The 19,336-nt window shown below is 42.4% G+C and overlaps 1 protein-coding gene across 9 annotated transcripts in view; it reads right to left on the bottom strand.

Annotated features, from left to right (window-relative positions):
* Nucleotides 1-5,660: 5,660 nt before the first annotated feature.
* atp2b1a (ATPase plasma membrane Ca2+ transporting 1a) overlaps nucleotides 5,661-19,336 on the bottom strand; it is a 139,927-nt gene continuing 126,251 nt past the window's right edge. For 7 of the 9 annotated variants that reach the window (XM_072484952.1, XM_072484958.1, XM_072484955.1 and 4 more), the window contains exons 17-22: nucleotides 13,420-13,633; nucleotides 12,103-12,314; nucleotides 11,890-11,997; nucleotides 9,513-9,695; nucleotides 9,160-9,246; nucleotides 5,661-6,820 (exon numbers count right to left, since the gene is read on the bottom strand). In XM_072484952.1, the coding sequence (XP_072341053.1) occupies nucleotides 6,509-6,820; nucleotides 9,160-9,246; nucleotides 9,513-9,695; nucleotides 11,890-11,997; nucleotides 12,103-12,314; nucleotides 13,420-13,633 (1,116 nt within the window). In that variant the 3' untranslated portion in view covers nucleotides 5,661-6,508. Of the gene's footprint in view, nucleotides 6,821-9,089; nucleotides 9,247-9,512; nucleotides 9,696-11,889; nucleotides 11,998-12,102; nucleotides 12,315-13,419; nucleotides 13,634-19,336 lie in introns of all 9 variants that reach the window. The other 2 variants (XM_072484961.1, XM_072484959.1) reach the window with 2 other exon arrangements.

The raw sequence follows: 19,336 nt of genomic DNA, 5'->3' as shown, positions 1-19,336 counted from the left end.
AGGGGGGATCTTATATAAACATAAGATTATGAAGGGAATAGATAGGATAGATGCAGGCAGGTTGTTTCCACTGGCGGGTGAAAGCAGAACTAGGGGGCATAGCCTCAAAATAAGGGGAAGTAGATTTAGGACTGAGTTTAGGAGGAACTTCTTCACCCAAAGGGTTGTGAATCTATGGAATTCCTTGCCCAGTGAAACAGTAGAGGCTCATTCATTAAATGTTTTTAAGATAAAGATAGATTTTTTTTGAAGAATAAAGGGATTAAGGGTTATGGTGTTCGGGCCGGAAAGTGGAGCTGAGTCTACAAAAGATCAGCCATGATCTCATTGAATGGCGGAGCAGGATCGAGGGGCCAGATGGCCTACTCCTGCTCCTAGTTCTTATGTTCTTATTAATTTAAATTCCACTAGCTGCCATGGTGTGATTTGAACATGTGTCCCCAGAGCAATAGCCTGGGCCTCTGGATTAGTAGTAGTGACATTAACACAATGTCACAGTCTCCCTGAATGCAAAAACTTTAATTTGCCCTGAACTTGCTGGATCAGATATCTTTGTAATTTGGAAATGTTATCATTTTTAATTTCTTAAAATAAGAAATTAGAAGTATGTCATTAGGTCCTTCGAGCCTGCCCTGCTGCTTGATAGGACCATGGCTGATCTCAGTGCTACAGGTAGCAGGGAGGAGCTGCTGTTCAGGAAGAGGATGCACTGCTGGAACAGTTGCAGACGTAGGGAAGCAGGGTCAAAGGCCTGGGATTTGTACCCTGACAACCACCTCTCGCTACAATCAATTTCATAAAAGGTTTCATGTTTCTCTTTTATTCATTATTGCTTTCCTGCTCCAGCTCTCCCACATCCAGGCAAGTTGGAAAAATCCAGGGTGTGGTGGAAGATAGAGGAGAGTACGAGTGAACAGGGCTGAGTGCAGAGGGTGGGGAGTACTTGAAGGGGTGGTGGACGCAGATTGGGAAGAGTGATGTGATGGGGGAAGAAGCTCATTACAATGTGTGTGGGTGAGAGGAGAGACGAGCCTCCGTCTTCCTTCACCACAGAATGTAGAAGGTTTTGCTGAAACCTACACTAATTTAACATTTGTTTATTTGTGCAGATTTTAATGTACCAGAATGATATAATGGTGCTTTGTTGCAGTTTTGTTTTTGCAAGCATCTGGGGCTATATTGATTTTCAAAAGTTAGTCTTCCATGGGATGTGGATAACATTGGCAAGGGATTACTGCCCATCCCTACTTCCCCTGAGAAGATGAATAGTTTGTGAAGCACTACCATAGTCCTTTGCATGCACATAATCCAGCAAGATCATGTTCTGTTGAGTGAGATCACCGATAGTCCTTTGATCTGGGCTGAGACAAAAACAAAGACAAAAGATGCCCCGTAGCCCGATGCCATAATCGCCGGAGCAAAGAATCCAGTTCGACATCTTAATTGGGTCCGGCGATTCTCCAGGCACCGAAAATCGGCATCACAGCGGAGTACACCACACGGCCAGGGGCTCATTGCACAAATCTTCACTCCCAACCGGCCAAGTTACCGGAGTGGAAACTAACCACTTATTGCCAGTCGGGGTGCTCACGTGGCGGCTGCCCTGGTCAGGGACAGGCGCATCGGAGACCGGGGGGGGCGCCTTATAGGCGGCTGGGGATTAGATGTGCAGGGTTTCAGGCTCGGGGGCGTTTATTTTTTTTGTCTGAAGCAAGGTGCGGCCTCTGAACCCAGAAATGCAGGGTCCCAGCTAGCCCCCTGCAGGGCTTAGAATCATTTATCTTTTTTTCTAGGAATTACAGGAGTAAATCTCCACCGTCTTCAGGCCATTTGGCCCATTGAGTCTGCACCTGCCCTTGGAAAGAGCACCCCACTTAAGCACACTCCTCCACCCTATCCCTGTACCCAGTAACCCCACCTAACCTTTTTTGGACACTAGGGCCAATTTTATCATGGCCAATCCATCTAACTTGCACATCTTTGGACTGTGGGAGGAAACCAGAGCACCCGCAGACATGGGGAGAACATGCAGACTCTCAGACAGTGACCAAAGCCAGGAATTGGACCTGGGACCCTGGAGCTGTGAAACAACTGTACTACTGTGAAGATATATATTGTTATCTGCAGCTCGAGATCATATGTAGAAAATTTCACAGAGGGGTTCTATTTGGCCCAGGTCTACTAAAAGCATGATAAATACAATCCAGCCAATTACCAACCTCCTCTTGGTCACCAGCAGTCATGGAAGGTATCAGACAGTGCATTCAAACAACACTCACTCAACTAGTGATGCTCAGTTTGGGTTTTCATCAGGGCCCCTCTGCCCTGACCTCAACAGCCTTGCTCCAAACACTGACAAAAAGAACCAAACTAGAGATGAGTGGCTACCCTAAAAATCTAGGCAGCATTTGATTGTAAATTGAAGTGAATGAATCAGGAAAAACTTTCCACTGGTTATGGTCATGCCTTCTACAAAGGAAGATAATTGTGATTGTTGGAATCATCTCAGTCCCAAGATATTGCTACAGGAGTTCAAGGTTGGCCCAATTATCTTCAGCTGCTTCAATTACCATGCTTCCAGTGGGGTTGTTTGCTGATTGCATTGGACAAATGTCCAGTACCATTTGCAACTCAGATATTGTCCATATGCAGCAAAATTGGATAATATTCAGGCTCGTGCAGACAAATGTGAACACCACCACCGCCTTCAAGGACAATTGGGGATGGGCAACAAATGCTAGCTTTGCCAATGGCACTCCTATCCATAAAGAACTTCCGTGTCAGTCAATAGAGCTAACCAACCTAATCCCATTTCCATGTATTAGGTCTGTAGCCCCATTTGTGACATCTCTTCCAAGTAGAGCATCTGCCTATGCCACCCTGAGGTGGGGAGTTTCAAATCTCAACCATCCTCTGTGGCAAAAAACGTTTCCTCTTATCCTGGTACCAATGTCTTCAAATCTATGCACTTTGACCTCTGTCAAGGTAAATAAGCCATTAATCCTATCTCAGCCCCTCAATTTATCACCCCTCAGCTCCAAGTAAACAGATGGAAAATTAAAGATGGATTGTAAAATGAAATAGCGTCAGTTTATACGTTTGTGAATCTGTTTTAATTTGTAAATAATAATTGATTTTGCAGATCCATATTCCTGGTTCACAAAAGTAATCATTCCCCAACAGGGGAGGTAGTGGCATACTTGTTTGTCACTGGATTAATAATCCAAATACCCAGGATAATTCTCTGGGGACCCAGGTTAGAATTCCACCACGGCAGATGGTGAAATTTGAATAAGAATCTAGAATTAAAAGTTCAATGAGGACCATGAAACCATTGTCGATTGTTGCAAAAAAACCATCTGGTTCACCATGTTCTTTAGGGAAGGAAATCTGCCATCATGTGACTCCAGATGTTGTTGACTCAAATGCCCTCAGGGGTGGGCAATAAATGCTAGCCTGGCCCACACCACCCACATCCCATGACCGAAAAAAGTTCTGAATTTATTAATTCCCTTTTGAATTTTTGCTGGAAGAGTTTATCTCAAGATATGGCATTGAAATGCAATATACATGGTTTTGTATATTTGTTATGCATTTGGATAGGTTGCTAGTTTCAAAGCAATAAATTGGTCATACTTTAAACCAACCTTTTGCTCTCCATAATGTTACACCTCTAATGAGCACATACTGGGGAATCACCAGATCCCAATATTTCATTTTATTGGATATGAAAAGCCCATTGAGAACTCATCTGTAATAATGAAATGGAACTTATTCTGAAATATGCCCAATTTTTCTTACAAAACCAGCTCAAGTTCAACATTTTAGTTTTCCATTTGTCTGCTATATGCACTACTCTTAATCAGTCTTGATTGGGAATTTCAACCCAAGTTCTGATTTTGCCAAGGAAGCTGATTAAGACCACCAACCCCATAATGAACACTGTAGATGGGGATATGATTGTGTAGCTTTGAATTGATACTAGAGTAGAAGCAGGATGGATAATGACAATTGAGTTTAGTAATGTGACAGACTTAATGCCCTGAGGAACACACAATGAGCTTTTAATCAAGACACTACCTAAGAAAATGTGAAACCTAGCTAATATTTTTAATTTAGCAAAAAAAATGACCCCCAGCTGTATATTAGGACAAGTGGCCAGAGGTAGGTTTTAATTAACTTAAAACTTCCCCATCTCTTGTTGCTTTTTGGGGAGAGGAGAACTAATGCCAGTGCAGCCAAAGGTGCAGTACAAATAGTGAAGCAGTTTGTAATCAGGAAGTGCAAGAGGCTGCAGTGCAGATATCTAGAATTGTAGGTTTGAAGGATGATAGAAATATGGATGGGCTACGCCAACGAGGGATTTAATAGGATTTAAAACTGAGCAATGACTGGATTCTACAAAGTGGGTCAGACTAAGCACAGGTGATGGATGAACAGGACTTACTGCACGTCAAAGGTTATTCAACTAAATACTTAGAGGGCAGGAGGCAAGCAGCTTTTCAGACCTGATATGCACAAATGTTGCAACATATACATGGAGTTCAAGCAAAATTATATATGTAGTTCAAGATACATTTAGGGAAACTGTCCATGATCTTTCCATTCCAAAAATTGCTTTGCTAGCTTTGTTCATTTACCCAAAGATTGTGACATTGTACAATATACTCTCCACATTCAAATGAAAACACACCTGACACAAGGAAAATCTGACATGTTAAAGTTCATTTTTTTTAAACATTTAATAATTGGTTCAAAAATTAACACTCAGCTGGCAGTGGTAATATAGAAATTATTGTAACGGGCCAAAATGGGACACAGCCTTGTTCACTGGACCTTTCCCTTTATATATATATATATATATATATCATTTTTCAAACCTACAAAAGTACTTTTGACACATGGGAAATGTTAAGTTTACAATTCAATGGAATATCCAGCTGTACAATTTTGTGATGCTCAAGTTCCACCCCCCACTCTGCCCACCAAATGTTAAGATAAAAATATAACCCTTTTCTGTAACAGTGACATGTATTACATCTTGAAAAATTGTACTAAATTTGGGCTCTTATGAAGGCTTTAATGGGTGGAAAGTTCAAAGAAAATCTCTATTTACAGTTATCTACAGTCAGGTGCAGAAACAATGACTGTACTGCAACACAAGCAGTTTTGAAATTTCCCTGTCCAAGGTATGTCACAATGGCTTAGGAATCGGTCAATCATCCCACCCTACATCATTTCAGAAAATTGCATTAAATTAAAAGTGTATGATTGTACCAGAATAGCAGTGCACACTAAATGGTTCAGTAGCATACATCAAGCCTGCATGGTACTCCAGCCTGTTCAGTTAAAGCCATGATATACAAACGGCAGTTTCCACTTAATCTATTGTACATTACATGATGCAGTGTGTTGTGCTCTTTCCCCCCCCCCCAATATTTTTAAGTATGCCCAAATTGAACGGCAGAAAAACAATTAGCTAGAGGAAGATGCTTATTTAAACCATAAAACATCAAGAAAATACTCTATAGCAATAGATTCAGAAATGCCAAAAGCATTTGTGCCAAAAGAATACCTAAAATTTCTTAAGAAACAGAAGTTCTGTTCATATTTGACCAAGTCGAAGCTAATTTCTAAGGACAAACACAGATAGACTAAGGTTATGATGCATTTGATTTAATCCATTTGATGAGTTGACAAATACTCAAGCATCTCATTATACATGGATGTTTCTTTCACTTAACATTTCACCCTTACTCATTTGTGAAGAGAAAATTTTTACTGCAGTTCATTTCCCAGAAATTGAGAAACTAAATTCTGAAACAATCATTGAAAAATCTGTGCAAGTATTTAGGGGCTTCACTGGGAAAGGGGCCATAACTTACAATATTTCAGCATTGGAGCATTGTTTTAGTAGTGTTACCTATTTGGCTACAAGTTATGATTTTTATCTACAATATTTAACAAGTAAATCACAGGCATATTTAGTACAGTTTCAATTGAAACACCCTTTTCCTGAAAATACAGTAGTATTTGAAGGATTAGTTTCTCTGCATCATGTCAGGAAGCCACCTACCTACAAACAAACAAAAGTATCTACAAACCTTGTAAACAGAACTGCGTCATTTAGAACATAAATAATTCAAAATATTAACAGCCAAGTAGCAGAAATTAAAGTATCAATGAGGCAGGGCCTGAAAAACACCATCCAGAAATCAAGAAAAACTAAATGTTCAGCTAACACACTGCTCAGGACAATTCTTAAAGTTGATTTTTCATCCTCTGTAACAGAACAGATCCTCAAAGCAAGTCATTTTTATACCAGGTTTGTGTGTCACTTTGAGTTCCAAAAGCACTCTTAGTCTGGCAGAAAGCTTAAAGTATCTACATTCTTAGTGTGTCTTCTGCTGAAGTCCAAGACAAGAATATCTTGTCAATCACAGAGTGTAAAAAGACCCAATTTTCTTTTCTTCTTGTAGCTCATTAGATCTAGTGTTAAAATTCGACACTAGAGAGATGTTTCCAGACTATGTAGTGGGCTCCCTGGGGTTGAAGAGGTAGCAGACTTGCTTGTGTCGGTTGCAAGATGTATCCCACTGTCAACAGCATTGTTGTTTTCATTGGGAGATAATTTAGGTGAGGTATCACGTTTTGTCGGTGGGTCATCTTCAGCTTCACTTTCATCAATAAGAGGGATGTGAGTGTCAGAATCTTCTATTCTAAATTCCGGATGGGTCATAAAGTTGTGGATTGAGCTGCGAGATTCTGGTTTCTCTAATCCTTCATACAAGGAACTACGGAATGCATTCACCACTCTGAGCTGTAAGAAAATATGTACAATGTCAGTTGTTTGGCAAAGTAATATGGATAGATCTGATAATGTTAAGGAATGATTTAAGCTGTATTGAGTTGAAATCCACAGTTACATAGCAACACACGTGAAGTCTGTATCGTGCAGAATGCAGTGGAAGCTTGAAGAACTGGAAAAAACGTTTTAGAACAGTAAATATATCTAGAAACAAAACATGTCATATTGCTGTAAGCACTTAAGCCGATGTACCATAAAATACAAAAAGCAGTTAATGCAGCAATACTTACCAACTCCCAAGATTCATGAACCTCACATTCTTGAAGATCAAAAATATTTAAAAATGCAAGAGCTACAAAACAAGATCGCCTCATGCGTGGGATTAGGATGCCACTGACTGGATAAAAAGCCAAAGCCAAGATAAACATAGCATTAAGAAAATGAGACATGCGAAAATCCTAAGTAGCAACCTGTGTAAATGTTCATGTATATGCCCAATGCTATTAACACCAAATTTAAACCAACCCAACATGATGTTGGATTGTAAGGTTTGGGGGGGGGGGGGGGGGGGGGGGGTCAAGTAGGAGAGCTAATAGATACAGACTTTCTACAAAGACATTTCACACACAATATATATGGTTCAGTATATTCTCATTTTCATTCTAGATTTGCTATTAATTCTGATCGTGAACATACTGATGCCAAAAGCACAAAGTCCAACAATTTCCATTTTTTAATGCCATTTTTAATGACAAATGTTTAAAATTCTGACGGGTTCCTTGTGGCCAAAGATAGTTACTCTCTGCTACTCCTGTCCTTATTCTCGTGAGATCATCTACTGAGTGAGATATGAGCAAGGAGAATGGAGAGATTGTAGTTTTAAAAAAAAAAATAGGAACAATGATTGCATGAACCTGGAATTCAAATACATTTATAAATGCATAGTCAACAATGTGAAAACCCAGGATTATTCCATAAACTGCAGAATTTAAACTGATGAACAAAGGTGGGGGGATGATGGTACAGAATATTTCAAGCAAACCTCCCTCTATTCCTTCCTGGTACTACAACTAACTGGATCATAAAATTTCCTACTGCATTTCAACATTCCCAGTCTTCTTGGTTAAGACCTCAGATTGCCAATTAGCGCATGTATGCATAATCTATTCAGATGCAGTGGAAACTAGTTTGAAATTATTATAAATTCAAGAAATCTGGCAGGCAAGTTGTTTACTGGATTCAAACTCGGGCCTCTGAAATTACATGTTCAGTTAATCTTTCATTTTTAAAAGTGGATTGAATATTTCTGTTCACAAATTCTAGACAGCAACTTCAGGCATAGCCTTTACTCAGAATTAAGCACTTAATAAGATACAAGAGTTACAAGACTGACTACATTCCAGGATAAGGAATTTACACAGGATGGTCGAGCACAATTCCAATGAACAAACAGTTTGCTTCTTTTTGGACACAATACTCAACTGATGCACAATAATGGAATGTTGTAACACAAACAGGCTCGAGCAGAATTAACTAATAGACACCTTAAAGATCAATACAATCCAAAAATGTAGTTGATCAGAGTTAGCTTCGAAGTATGTTAGATCCAGAAATATGTCTAATGCAGGATGGTATAATTTTGTTGTCTTTGATGTACAGATTTGCTGGTTTGTGCAACTATAATGCTTGTAATTTAATAACTCAGGCACATAAGGCAGGGAAAGAAAACCTTGTGGATGAGTTTCAGAACATAAGACATATCAAATGCTATTAAAAAAAACCTCAATGTTCAGTTTAATAGGTAGCCCTCTTGTTGCTGTAACAGAAATGTGTAGACCTAGAAAAAGAAGCACAACATCCACAGTCCAGCTTTCTGAATCTGATTTAGTTCAAAAGAGGTTAAAAACCCATTGAGTTAATGACAACAACAATGTATTATGGTTTGTCAAAAAAGGGCACTTTGTACATTGCAGAAAGAATCTTAAGTATGGGCTTATACTCAACCATTTACACAGGCATTTTTGAATCTTAATCCAAAGAAATGAAACTACAAAAAATTTGACAGGAACAGACTTTCAGCCTTGATAGGTTTTTTGTGCAAGTTTCACGCGTTCTCTAGCCTTCAAAAAAAAATCTGAAGGCTTGGGGACCACATTTTAAGAAAAGCTGCATGAACAGACTGAAACAAATGGAAGTTTGGAGGGTGCTAAGAGAGAAAATGAGAAACGTTAGGCATGTGGTTCAGGAAATGTTAATGTCATGCACTAAGAAACAAACTCACACCCCACAGTAGTAGAAGCAGTGGTGGCAGCAGTAAACACTACATGTGTAGGGGTAGAAACATTTGTTACATCATGGTGCTGGCTGGCGATGGAAGGTTGCCGCCTTAGAGCTCCCTGAAAGGAAGTTCCAGTCTGGAAGGCATTCACTACATCCATCTGCAAGGAACCAGAGATTGTGACAGCTTGTTCAGCGAGAGAGAGAGAGAGAGAGAGAGAGAGAGAAGAAAAAAAAAGTGAAATAGAACGAGAGAAAACCATCCAATCTATATTACGTAAGAGCAGAAATTATAACTAAAAGGCAAGAGTTTACAGAATAGCAGCAGAGTTACAGTTAATAAAAGCAAAGTCGGCTGGGACAATCCTGGCACACAGTCCTTTTCTTCCATTATTAAAAAGGGGATGGTTTAGTGCTGCTTTTATACCTGAGTTTGTATTCTATTCAGACCTCTGAACCACAAGATCTGACCATGACGTAATTCTCTCTCTGCATGGTCAATTTCTTCAATATCCTCTTCCAACTCGTCCTCTGGAATTTCTTCCTTTTGTGTGCCAAGACCAGCTTCTTTGAGAAACTTTAAGTGGCTTGTTGGAATTGTAGCAATCAACTGTAACAAAGATATTTGTTTCAAATGGACTACTGTATTTTCCCTATACTTCAAAGCATGTATGCACCATTAGACTCAAACTGTAGAAAATCAGACAACATTCAGAAATCTAATGAGTCTTAGAAAATATTTAATTTGCAATGTATTTGAACACTTCAGCATATAAACTAGTTGCAAATTTTATCAAAAACATTTAGAATAGATCAAACAACTTTATTTTTCAAAATGCTGACCATTTTGTTCATTTACTCTTCTATTACCCTCTTCACTGTTTCATTACTCAAGTTTGAAGAATTCACTTAGAATCATAGGATCCCTACAGTGCTAGAGGCCATTCAACCCCATCAAGTCTGCGTCGCACCTCTGAAAAAGCACCCTACCTGGACCCACTCTCCCTATCCGTATAACCCCATCTAACCTTTTGGACACCAAGGGACAATTTTGAATGACCAATCCACCCAACCTGTACATCTTTGGACTGAGGGACGAAACCACAGCATCCTTTTGAAACCCCCACAGACACGGGGGAAGCAAACTCAGTAAACCACTGCCAACATGCTGCCCACTTACTCAGCTCAAGTCAGATATACAATCTGAAGAATGGATAGTTTTATCTGCTCTTTCCATCAATGGGAGCAGTGGATACACCAATAACCTACCAAGGCTCCTTTGACAATTTCCAATCACATGAACTCCACCACCTGGGGAACAAGGGCAGCAGGGACATGGGAAAACCAGCTACATGTTCTCCCAAGTCACTCCCCATCCTGACTTGGAACTGTATTAGTCATTCAGTGTCGCTGGTCAAAATCCTAGAACACCCCATCAGCACTAGGCTACGTTCATACCAGAGACTCTGGCAGTTTACCATTACCATCATCCACATTCAGTTTGTGAACAATAAATGCTAGTATGCGCACATCCCATGAATAGATAAAAATGTCCAACTGAAACTTTGAACTACCGAAAATAAACATTTCACAGAACTGTCACTTTAGCAAGGTTGTAGAGATATCCAATTGAACATCTATTACAAAGTTTGCCAATTTACTTAGCTAATTTGTAACAAAATGTGTCACATGTTCATAGAATCCCTATAGTGCAAGAGGCCATTTGGCCCATCCAGTCTGCACCTGCCCCTTCAAAAGGCGGCTCCATCCATGCCCATCCTATCCCCATAACCTAATCTGCACATCCGTGGACACCATGGGGAAATTTAGTATGACCAATTCACCTAACCTGCACATCTATGGAGGGGGGGGGGGAAAACCGGAGCCACTCAGAGGAAACCCACGCAGATACGGAGAACGTACAAACTCCACACAGACAGGTGATCCAAGGCCGGAATGGAACCAGGATCCCTGGTGTTGAGGCAGCAGTGCTAACCACCATGCCACCCACTTACTCAGCTCAAGTCATACACAAAATCTGGAGAATCGCTAGGTATTACTTGCTAACATTAGTATTATGCAATTTAAATATTTACTCCCATCAATGGCAACAGTGCACACCAGTACAGGATACACCAATAGTCCATTATGGCTCCTTTTGACAGCACTTCCAATCACATGAACTCCACTACCTGGAAAAAGGGCAGCAGGCATATGGAACCACCAGCTACATGTTCTCCTCCAGTCACTCAAGCCAGACTTGGAACTACATTATTCATTCAATGTCGTTGGTCAAAATCCAAACACCAAGATTCCAAGGTTGAATCTTGCAAATGGCTGTTAATTTTGTGAGCAACAATTGTTAATGGTTAAAGCACTTAGCCAATCGGAGGTTATTTGTATCATCTAACACTGAAATAGTTTGTTACAGAATACCAAAATAAAATTCATAAATTAGATATCTGGACCTAGTAAATTGGCCCCAGCAAGGTTTGCAGTGAAACCAAAACTCAACAAAAGCAAAGTTTAGACGAAAACTTAGATGAAATGCACCAACAGTGAGCATAATTTAGCTCAAGCAGTCCATTTTTACCAAGCCAACTATTGTAGTGTATTTTATTCAGTTTTACTTTGACAGGCAGGATAAGGACAAGGTGTGTTATACTGTATGTTAACTCAAATGCCATAAGCCACAAATTATTTTCATTAATAACTGACCTGCTAGTGGTACATTGAAAACAAAGCTAAGTTCCTCTGCTCCTCTACTAAACACAAGACAACTTTTCCAAAATCAAGATGCTTACCTGTCCCCATAGTAGTGTTCCCATTCCTAGAAAAATACACCATAACCACTTATCAGCTGTTAGCTTAGTGCAGCTAAATGGCTTCCCACCAAATTGAATAATAACGATCTGGAAAAAAAACAAAATTTGAAAAGCTAGGGATTGTGACCAAAAGACAACCCAGTCTAATATTTAACAAAAAAATTTGAGGATCAGCACAAAGCTGTCACTTACCTGTATTAAAAATGTTCCCAGTACAATGCTACAAAATATCAGATTATTGAAAATTCCATCAAAAACGTTCCTTTCACCATGAATTTTTCGCGCATTCACTTCATTAAACAACTGCATCATGACAAATGTATTAAATACAATTGTGTAGTGTTCTGAAGGGGGGGCATGAAGTGGAGCATATCGTCCATTGTCAATATCAAATATTTTTTCACCTGAATCAATTAAAAAATTACAGAATGAATAGAAAATGGTTAAAAATTACTATTTGCCAAAGTCAACAAGGAATCATTTAGCTTAGAGGAATCTCTCCCTCCCCCTCACCCGCAACACAAACCACAACACACCCATCTAAATTTACATTAAATCCCAATGCAAGCTACAGATTGGCTATAATCATAAACTTTCCTTTACTTCTGTCAAATAATTGGTCACAGCAAGTTTAGTGTGGATGCATTACTTGAAATCCTTAGCAGTCAAGTTTTCAATCAAATGGAAAGAGCAAGTAAGCTGTACCATTCATCCTGAGCTTGCCCAGATTGTGGGATGTAAAATAAGTAACTGTTGTGCTATATAACAGTATCGCAAATTCCTCCTGAATTTGTGCTCAGCATTCTCAACATTTACCATTATTCCTATTTTGCAAAAAATTAGACACTTGAGCCAACTCCCTTTCCACTCAAATACTACAGGCCCTTGGCCAACAATTGTTCACAATTCAAATGCAGTTTTAAAATTCAAATAAAAATCACTCGTCTATCCAGCTTGTTAGTCTTTCAATAACTGTCAAATAAGATTCCCTTCTGTTGGCTGTCTAAATCAATTTTTCCAAGTGCCCTGTTAACCACATCAAGAATAGTAGCTCCCATGAATTGCTTGGCTCTGGGTATCAGACTAGTTGGTCTTTCGTTCCCCATTTTCTCGCTCCTTTCATGAACAGCTGTGTTAGGTTTGCTGCCTTCCAGCCTACAAGAACCTTTCTAGAATTTTTTGGAAGATGAAAACCAATGCACTCTCTCTACAGAGCTCAATTTTAAACCCCTGATGTAGGCCATCAATTGTAGGGGATTGGTGGCTTTTAGTCACATGTCCAATCTCAGACGGAGACATTTATACCTTTGAAGTAATTAAGTTACTGATTTTTACAAAGCTTAGTATAAACTAAGCTCAAATGAAAGCAGATTGCAGTATTTGCAATCATGAATAAAATTATATTTTCAAAACCCCAAATGTACTTTGGTTAAGCACAAGACAGTCACTGACATTTAAAGGTTGATTAAAAATCTAAAGCTATTAAGAAGTTTAAAACCCTCTGCTTACCAGCAAACAAAAGTGTAAAAACAACAACAAGTTGGTAGACAGCATGACCCAAAATATTCTTCATCATAGTACGAGAGATGAGCGGTTTATTTCTGCCATACGGTTTCCGTAACAGAAGTGCTTCTGTGGGTGGTTCAGTGGCTAAAGCAAGCGATGCAAACGTATCCATGATCAGGTTTACCCATAGCATTTGCACAGCCTTCAATGGAGAATCCTAAAATCCAATTTTTAACAATATTTTAAAAATCATAATTGAACCAGTTCAAATCACGTATCAATTGGTAAGTGCTGATAATTTTATCTGAAAATATTTCAGTTCTGCATGAAAACAAAGATAATGGAAGAAAAAATGATAATTTTGTTTCTATAGAAATTCAAACAGCAAATCCACATGATCAGGTTCGTTTGTGGTAAGTTTTGCTTCCCATTGGGTAATAAAAGCTCTACAAGATGCAGCAGTTTCCTTTAAAACATTAATGAATATTATGCAAAACCTAGAACTCTCCATCCCCTCAAATCTATCCGCACACTTTTTAAAAATTTTTTTTATTGAAGCATATGTAACTTTGTTTAACAAATTAACATTTTAAAAACAGCCGAGCAGCCCAACACCAACATTGCAACAACATAATCAACCACCCCCCCCCCCGCCCGCCCTAGCTCCTAACTACCTGTATATTAGATTCCCTGTCTCTTATTTTACACTGCCATGCCTCATTCCCCCTTTCTCTTTCTGCTGACGTTCAGTTTTCCTCTAACAAAGTCGATGAACGGCTGCCACCTCAGAGCAAACTCCTGAATTGAGACTTTCAAGGCGAACGTAATCTTTTCCAGCCTGAGAAACCCTGCCATGTCACTAACCCACACTCCTGACTTAGAGTGGCCAAAACATTGGCTTCTGTCCCCCACCCCCCAGATCCTCCGATACCCCAAATATTGCCATTTCTGGACTCTGAGTCACCCTTCCTTCCAGGACCTCAGACATGACATGGGCAGCACGGTAGCATTGTGGATAGCACAATTGCTTCACAGCTCCAGGGTCCCAGGTTCAATTCCAGCTTGGGTCACTGTCTGTGCGGAGTCTGCACATCCTCCCAGTGTGTGCGTGGGTTTCCTCCGGGTGCTCCGGTTTCCTCCCAGTCCAAAGATGTGCAGGTTAGATGGATTGGCCATGATTAATTGCCATTAGTGTCCAAAATTGCCCATAGTGTTGGGTGGGGTTACTGGGTTATGGGGATAGGGTGGAAGTGTTGACCTTGGGTAGGGTGCTCTTTCCAAGAGCCGGTGCAGACTCGATGGGCCGAATGGCCTCCTTCTGCACTGTAAATTCTATGACATCCGCAAATCCCTGCCAGAATCCCCTGAAATCCGGACACGACCAGAACATGCGCAAGTGGTTCGCCGGGTTACCCTGTTATAGGCCAGGGTTTAGAGAATGCCAAAGTGTATCATGGAGTTCACCTGACCCATAACCTTTATTAGATTGTGGTATGGGGAGCGCACGGCCCACTCCCGTTTGGGCAGCAAAGTCGCATTGTGGTTAGCACAATTGCTTCCCAGTTCCAGGTTTGATTCCTGGCTTGGGTCACTGTCTGTGCGGCGTCTGCACGTTCTCCCCGTATGCGCGTGCGTTTCCTCCGGGTGCTGCGGTTTCCTCCCACAGTCCAAAGATGTGCAGGTTAGGTGGATTGGCCATGCTGAATTGTCCTTAGTGTCCAAAATTGTCCTCAAGTGTTGGGTGGAGTTACTGGGTAATGGGGATAGGGTGGAGGTGTGGGTTTGGGTAGGGTGCTCTTTCCAAGAGCTGGTGCAGACTCGATGGGCCGAATGGCCTCCTTCTGCACTGTAAATTCTATGATTGACTCTACAGGTGTGGTACAGCAGAATTGGAAAAGTATTTTTTAAAGCAAAGCAGTGTTTATTCTATGAACTCAAGTTAACCTTTTTAAAACAAAGTGAATATCTTAGCAACCATTAATTCAAATACAACCCCCAAAGACTACAACACTAAGTAAACCTTTAAGCTTTCCTTTTTAACATCCATACGACTTAAAAACAAAACCTTTATCAGTAGCACATCAGGTTAAAGTCACTACTCAAAACATTTATAATTCTGAATTCACCAAATGATCAAGAGATAGTCTTTTGATGGCAGAGAGAACAGCAGTACCCCTGCTTGGTCTGGCTTCAGCTCCAACACGGAAAACGAAACTAAAACACACCCTGCAGCCTGCTCAAAAACGAAAGTAAAAAGCTGACAGACAGGCCAGCTCCACCCACACACCCATTTCTTAAAAGGTACTCACATGACATCCCCACACCGACCTATCCTCCACTTCCTCAAAAACCTACTCATCCAGGCCACAGTTATATGAGCCCTATGAACCACCTTGAACTGGATCAGGCTAAGCCTGGCACACGATGAGGATGAACTGACTCTCTTCAAGGCCTTTCCCCATAGCAGGCTTCCAACTCCCCTCCCAACTTCTCCTCCCATTTCCTCTTCACCTCCCCGATAGGGACCCCTTCCCACTGCCATCAACTCGGCAGCATCGTACCAAAATCCTAGCCAAAGGCTAGAAGACTGTGTACCCGAGGTGGTCGCCGAGAACCAGACGGGCTTTGTCAAAGGTAGACAGCTTACCTCGAACATCAGGTGCCTGCTGAACGTGATAGTGACCCCCTCCGGGGAGAGAACACCAGAGGTGATCGTCTCCCTAGATGCAGAAAAGTCCTTCGACAGAGTTGAATAGAAATACCTCACGAGGTACTGGAGCGGTTCAGGCTTGGAACAGGGTTCACCTCCTGGGTAAAACTCCTATACAACGCTCCCATGGCGAGCGTACGGACCAACAATACCAACTCCCGATACTTCCAGCTGCACAGGGGCAACAGACAAGGATGTCCACTGTCCCCGCTGCTGTTCGCTCTAGCGATCGACTAGCAATTGCACTCAGAGCAGCAAAAAGCTGGAGGGGGATCCGAAGGGTAGGCAAGAGAGCACAGAGTCTCACTATGCAGATGACATGCTCCTGCATGGGGACCTCCCTCCGGGCCATTGCCACAGCAGCACTCCCATCCCCACCCAAAAAACACTCCAGCAGCCCGGTGGTGATAGCCACCCTCCAATCCTGGAACCAACTACGGCAGCAATTTGGCCTGACCAAAATGTCGGACAAAGCTCCCATCTGCAACAAACGTAGGTTCACACCAGCACTGACTGATGCCACCTTCAAAAGGTGGGGGCAGGACGGAGGGACACTGACAGTCAGGGACCTATACACGGACGGCAGGATCGCAACACTGCATGAACTGACAGAGAAATTCCAGCTAGCCAGGGGGAACGAGCTAAGGTATCTACAGCTCAAAAACTTCCTACAAAAGGAGACAAGGACGTACCCACAACCGCCACGACAGACTACTGGACGCAAGCATACTAGATAAAGGAAACTATAGTGACATGTATGACCGACTGATAGAAAGGGCCGACACCATACTGGACACAACAAGAAAGAAATGGGAGGACCTGGGGATTGAGATAGGGTGGGTACTCTGGAGTGAAGCACTGCATAGGGTCAACTCCACCTCCACGTGTGCAAGGCTCAGCCGGACGCAGCTAAAAGTGGTACATAGAGCCCACTTAACAAGAACCCGTATGAGTAGGTTCTTCCCAGAGGTGGAGGTTAGATGCGAACGGTGCCAAGGAGGCCCCGGCCAACCACGCCAACATGTTCTGGTCTTGCCCCAGACTTGCAGGGTACTGGACAGCCTTTTGAGGCAATGTCCAAAGTGGTGGGGATGAGGGTGGACCCATGCCCGAAAGTGGCAGTCTTCGCAGTTTTGGACCAGCCAGATCTATTACTGGGGAGTGCGGATGCCCTTGCCTTTGCCTCCCTGATCGCCCGCCGTAGAATCCTGTTCGGCTGGTGGTCAGCAGCACCACCCAAAGCTTTCCGACCTCTCGGAATGTCTCCAAATGGAGAAAATCAAATTTGCCATCCGAGGGTCAGGCGACGGCTTCCAGAACGTGGGAGCCAATAACCCAATTGTTCCGGGACCTGTTTGTGGCCAACGAACAAGCAGAAGAATAGCCAGGTAGCCAAGAATCAGGGGAAAGTAGCCAAAGCATGAGGGAGAGATAGACCCGGGGGTGGGGGGGGGGAAGAGACACAGCTAAACCCAAGAGAAAAGAAAAGTGAACCATAGGTGGGGGGGGAGAAAAAGAGGGAAGAGACAGGGAACAAGAGAGGAGAACCAGGGAGGTAGGGGGTGAGGCAGGGAAATGAGAGCCAGAAGGAAGGCACGGGATACAATAAAGAACATGGCATCCCCAGAAGCAGGGAACGAGGAGACTAAAGACGAAAGACGGGAGGAACGGCAGAAGCGGAGGCGAGTGTGAGGCAGCAGTGAGATCCGTCCAGGAGTAGCAAGCGACAACACCAAACCCATTCGAGTATTGCCCACTGTAATTGTTTCTCCGGCACCCAAATGTATATTTACCTCCCCCCACCCACTTTCCCTCCTCCTCCTCCCCCCCCCCCCCCCCCCCCCCACAAACAGTCACCTACTTGTGTTGTAAATAATTTTGCCAGTTGTACAGAGTTGCTACTGTTGAGCTGGTGCACAATAACCTACCAGTTATTCTATTTTATTTTTTACTGTATTTTTTTAAATTTACTATTTTCTTTGGTATGTTTGGGTGTGATATACATGTTTCTTATCCTGTGTACATAACGGTAAATATACTTTGTTCAAAAACCCAATAAAAAACATTTATATTAAAAAAAAACTCTGCAGCACGGTAGCATTGTGGTTAACACAGTCGCTTCACAGCTTCAGCGTCCCAGGTTCGATTCCCGGCTTGGGTCACTATCTGTGTGCACATTCTCCCTGTGTGAGATATACAACTCCTTGTATATCTCCAAAACCCTTCCCTCCCAACCCCCGTTTTTGTCAACACCTTATCCTGTAGTCCCCTTAGGAGGCGGTGAGGAAAGCTTGGAACCTGCCTCCGGACAAAGTTCCATACCTGCAGGTACCAAAACCCATTCACACCTGGCAACTCAAACTCCTCTAATGCCTCCAGGCTCGGAAAGCCCTCCTCAATGAAGAGATCCCCAAATCTCTCAATCCCTGCCCGCTGCCACCTCCTAACCTGGTCCAGTCCCCCCGGAACAAACTGGTGATTATCACAGATCGGTGACGACACTGACACCCTCTCCAATCTTATGTGCTGTCTCCATTGTCCCCACTCCCTCAGGGCTACTACCACCATTGGGCTTGTGGAGTACCGAGCCGGCGAGAACAGCAGGGACGCCGTTAGTAATGCCTCAAAACTCGTACCCTTGCAAGATGCCGCCTCCTCTCGCTCCCACACTGACCCTTCTCCCACTACCTAACCATCGACATTGGCGGCCCAGTAATAGTTAAAATTCGGAAGGGCCAACCCCACGCCCCCAGCCCATACAAAACCAGAGATCGCCGCGTTCATCTTACTGAAAAAAGCCTTAGGGATAAAAATTGGAAGACATTGAAAAACAACCTCGGGAGGACTGTTATCTTCACAGTTTGTACGCTCCCTGCCAACGACAGCGGGAGCATGTCCCACCTGTGGAGGTCTCCTTTCATTTGCTCGACCACCCTGCCCAGATTTAACTTCTGGAGCTGACCCCAGTCCACAGCCACCTGGATCCCCAGGTACCCAAAACTCTTCCCCACCACTTTAAACGGTAACTCCCTCAGTGTCCTCTCCTGCCCCCATCTGGCTCGCGAACACCTCACTCTTACCCATATTCAACTTGTTGCCTGGGAACCGACCAAATTCTTCCAATATCTCCATAATTCCAATCACCCCCCACCCCCACGGGTCTGTTATGTAAAGGAGCAAATTGTCCGTGTAGAGCAAGACCCTATGCTC

Source organism: Scyliorhinus torazame, chromosome 19 (assembly GCF_047496885.1).
Source record: "Scyliorhinus torazame isolate Kashiwa2021f chromosome 19, sScyTor2.1, whole genome shotgun sequence".
Lineage (NCBI taxonomy): Eukaryota > Metazoa > Chordata > Chondrichthyes > Carcharhiniformes > Scyliorhinidae > Scyliorhinus > Scyliorhinus torazame.
Note: the sequence above shows the minus strand (reverse complement) of the source record. Positions and strands in the feature narration are given on the sequence as shown.